At 48.5% G+C, this 4305-nt stretch overlaps 1 protein-coding gene across 1 annotated transcript in view; it reads left to right on the top strand.

Moving 5' to 3' along the window:
* Window positions 1-4238, top strand: part of fam20cb (FAM20C golgi associated secretory pathway kinase b) — a 26798-nt gene extending 22560 nt beyond the window's left edge. Inside the window, exons 6-12 of the mRNA XM_008436432.1 lie at window positions 1298-1493; window positions 1566-1746; window positions 2216-2325; window positions 2407-2488; window positions 2568-2627; window positions 2704-2854; window positions 3284-4238. Of these exons, the coding sequence (XP_008434654.1) occupies window positions 1298-1493; window positions 1566-1746; window positions 2216-2325; window positions 2407-2488; window positions 2568-2627; window positions 2704-2854; window positions 3284-3391 (888 nt within the window). The 3' untranslated portion in view covers window positions 3392-4238. The remainder of the gene's footprint in view (window positions 1-1297; window positions 1494-1565; window positions 1747-2215; window positions 2326-2406; window positions 2489-2567; window positions 2628-2703; window positions 2855-3283) is intronic.
* The last annotated feature ends 67 nt before the right edge of the window (window positions 4239-4305 follow it).

The raw sequence follows: 4305 nt of genomic DNA on the forward strand, positions 1-4305 counted from the left end.
CAGACGCAGAGGCCTGTCAGTGTCTGTTGTATTTCATTACCTCTCTGCTTAAACCGCGACTCCGAGCTGAAGCAGAAACGATACTTCAACGTTTTCCATCATCTGACAGGCAGCAAGTCTCCACTTTATTCACCAAAAACGTTTTTTATTCACCAAAAACTGATCTGTAATCTGGAACGTTTGCTACGTTGAGCTCCAGTTAGCCGCCTCATCTCACTGCGTCACGGGCAAAAGGTCAAAGGTCACAAGGTGACCGGAGGGCTTATTATGTTGTTTTTCTTGGGGAAAAAAACCAAAAACAAACAAAAAAACAAATAAATTTACTACATGTTATGTGTCAGAGGGCTTAGGAAATAATAATAATAATAATAATAAATAAATGAATTGACCAAAGGGCACTTGGGGGCAAAAGGGGCAGGTGCTGAAGCCCCCAGTGGTAATGCCACTGAATGCAGTTTGTTTCGTAAAACGTTTGAAACACAAAGCAAAAGACTGAAGGAGCTGCGATCCTCTGCTGCCACATCCAAGATGGCGGCGACGTGATCAGGACTCGGCGCTCAGTGAGGCGTCTAGAATTACAGACCTGCTGGAGTTTCTGACGACACGCAGAGGAGAGAGAGACTCAGCAGAGAGCAACCAGGAAGAGGAGTTCCTTAGATCTGCAGCACATCTGGTCTACACACACACACACACACACACACACACACACACACTCTCTCTCTCCTCAGGGTTTCCGAGGCTTCAAGGCTCTAATCTAAATATAATCTGTTTATTTTGCCTGTTTTTTGGTCTGAATTAGAGGATCTGCTGGTGTTGCTGGTGTCGCCTCCTCCTTAATGCTGATTGGTTCGATTATAAGCTGAAGTTAAACTGTATCTGAGGAAGACTCGCATGCTCACCTCGTGGTGGTGCAGCACTGCCCCCTAGTGGCCGGGCTGTTCACCTGCATCTGGTCTAAGCGCCAGGAAGCTGTAGAACAATTACAGTTAAAATGTTAGTTTGTCTTTTTATTGTTTATTAACTTTTATTTCATCAGGAAAATCCCTGAGATTAAAAATCTGGTTTTCTAGAGAATGTTGACCCAAACTGCAGAACATGCACAGTAAACAGTAACAGCTCTTGACTTATTGATGATTGATTACAGCCGATTAAAAACACAAATTGAGTTTAACAAAAAAATGTAAATGATATTAAAACAATAAAATGATGTTCTGCTGCGTCSCGGATCCACCGTCTGAAACTGGGAACAAATGAACTTTTCCATGTTGGTCTGATCCCATCAGAACCGACCCAGTAGGTTCATGCTGGTTCTGTGCTGATCAGCGTTGCTCCATCGTCCCTCAGCGTCTCCTGTCCTTCTGTCTCTGTGTCCAACAGGATCCTGGACTTCCGCCGAGTCCCTCCAGTCGCCGGCCGGCTGCTCAACATGACCAAAGAGATTCGAGACGTAACCAGAGACAAGAAGCTGTGGAGAACCTTCTTCATTTCCCCAGGTAGAACCGGTCCTGTGCTCCTCCAGCCACCAGGTGGCGCCAGCAGCTGCTGACCCTGCTGTGTGTTTCCAGCCAACAACGTGTGTTTCTACGGTGAATGCTCCTACTACTGCTCCACTGAACACGCGCTGTGTGGGAAACCCGACCAGATCGAAGGCTCGCTGGCCGCCTTCCTGCCCGACCTCGCCCTGGCCAAGCGCAAGACCTGGAGGAACCCCTGGAGGCGCTCCTACCACAAGCGCAAGAAGGCAGAGTAAGAGACAGAGGTTTGGACTAGGCCGCTGGTCAGAGGTCTCACCTGTGGAAGATCAGTTTGATCTGCAGAAAAGCAGCAGGATGTGGAGACAGACAGGAATTTAATCCTATTACTGAACCATAAATGTGGCTCTGCAACTAATCAATAATCAATTAATCTATTGATTATTGTATCTACTAATCAGATACAAAAATCTGCAGATTTGTCTATTTATACAATATTAGAAATACATTAAATGCAAATAAACAAATAATTCAATTCTTTTAAAATAACATTTTATTGTCGATAACGTTCCAGGTGTGATCAGAGGATCTGGGATTATTGTGGATTATCTGGTTAATCTGATGCAAACAGTTTCTACATTCTGCTCATTTCTGCTCCAGTCAATGATTATCAGAACAGCCGATAAGTGATGGATGTGATTATCGGTTCCGATGTTTCCTGATGTTCCTGAACGCGGCTGCAGGTGGGAGGTGGACCCGGATTACTGCGAGGAGGTGAAGCAGACGCCGCCGTACGACAGCGGCTCGCGGCTGCTGGACGTCATGGACATGACGGTCTTCGACTTCCTGATGGGTCGGTCTCTTCTGCAGCGTTACCTAGGCAACCGTCGCTCGCTGCATTCATGTCTTCATCCTCCATCTTGTTCGCGTGCAGGAAACATGGACCGGCACCACTACGAGACGTTTGAGAAGTTCGGGAACGAGACTTTCATCATCCACCTGGACAACGGCAGAGGGTAAAATCACGCAGCTCAACAATCTGTGATTATGAATCATAAACAGCCTCATCAACTGCTTCCTGCTGCTTCCTGCCAGCTTTGGGAAACACTCCCATGATGAGACGTCCATCCTGGCTCCGCTGCTGCAGTGCTGCAGGTCTGCTGCTCGTCTGACATTAAACCACAGATGGTGGCTGTCAGCCCTCACCCGAACTGTGACCTTTGACCTGCAGGGTCAGGAAGTCCACCCACCTGCGTCTGCAGCTGCTGGCGAAGGAGGAGTACAAGCTGTCGGTTCTGATGGCCGAGTCCATGACGCGGGACCGGCTCGACCCGATTCTCATCCAGCCTCACCTGGACGCCATGGACCGCCGCCTGCGCCTGGTCAGTGATCTGTTAGCATCGCTAGCTGCATTAGCACCGCTAGCTGTCTGAGTGTCATTAGCAGCATTAGGCCCGTTAGCAGTGTTAGCACCATTAGGAGTATCTCTGTTAGTGAAATGGTTCTGGTTCTGGTCCAGAACATCAGAGATGAGGGCAGAGAGCTAAACTGGTGCTAAGACACCGAGCCCAGCAGGCGACGTAGCTGCAGTTAGCTGCAGTTAGCTGCAGTTAGCTGCCTCTGCAGCGTTAGCAGCAGCTAATGCTAATCTGTAAATGATGACGACGTCATCAGCATAAAGATGCATATTAGCCATTATGAACAGGAAGGGGCCCAGTGTGGCCCCCTAGTGGTCACTACACAGGCTGCACCTGGTCTGAGCTCAGCAGCGGTGCCATCAGAACCAGCTGATACCGCTCCTCTGTGTCCAGGTGCTGAAGGCGCTGTCCGACTGCATCGACAAGGAGGGCTACGGCTACGTGGTGGAGAACGACCTGCAGGGGGCGCCGGGGGCCCGCGGCGGCCCCAGGACGAGGTAGCCAGGGGTCTGGGTCCGACCCACTCCCAGGAGAACCGACTGGACCGCGACCTGAAGCCCAAACCGAGCCAGAACCACCGGGTTTCACCTGGACTCCTTCAAATCAACATGTAGCTTAGAACCAACCGGGTCAAACCCAGAACTTGGGTTCTGGTGACGGAGTCTGGCCCAATTCAGAGAATCCTGAACTTCCAAACTCACTTCCTTAGTGCGAACTGCAGACTTTTACCACAGAAGAAGAGTTGGATCAAAATGAGGTTATTTTGTAAACTTTGTTTTTTAATCCTATTTTTGCTGATTCTGCCGTGTCAGCGTCTTATCGGAGGGTTCTGGTGGGAGTACTGGTTTACTCCCGGATCATCTTCTCTCTAAGCTTTTACTTGACAGCGTATTTATTAAAGTTTATATTTATTGTTTGCCAAAATGATGTCCATCAGAACAGCGTAGTTCTCTGAGTGGCCACCAGGGGGCAGCAGGTGAGAGTTGAACCACATGTGAGATGACCCGGTTCTGGTGTCTGATGCTGGTTCTGCTTCCTGCAGCAGCTGATCTGTTGCCTCCGACTCGCCTCTGGCTGGACGTTCATATATTCAGTAGGAAACTCTAGTGCCTGTGCAATGATACAAATACTTGAATGTGTGTTTTGCTAGCTGCGGGTTCTTTGTGTGTCCGGTTCTGTGTCCGGTTCTGTGGCGGTTCTGTGGCGGTTCTGTGGCGGCCTCAGCAGGGTGAGTGGCTGAAATCACGCAGAACGTGGTTCTACAGTGAAAAAGCTTCTTTTGATTTTCTTTCTCTCTTTGTTTTTATTTCATTTCTTCTTCTTTCTTTGCATCTTGGTATCAGTGCAATAAAATGAAATCAGCAAAATCATCTGCAGTTTGTGGTTTTGATTGAACCAAAAACATTAATGAAGCA

This window comes from Poecilia reticulata, linkage group LG19, assembly GCF_000633615.1.
Source record: "Poecilia reticulata strain Guanapo linkage group LG19, Guppy_female_1.0+MT, whole genome shotgun sequence".
In the NCBI taxonomy this organism is placed as follows: domain Eukaryota; kingdom Metazoa; phylum Chordata; class Actinopteri; order Cyprinodontiformes; family Poeciliidae; genus Poecilia; species Poecilia reticulata.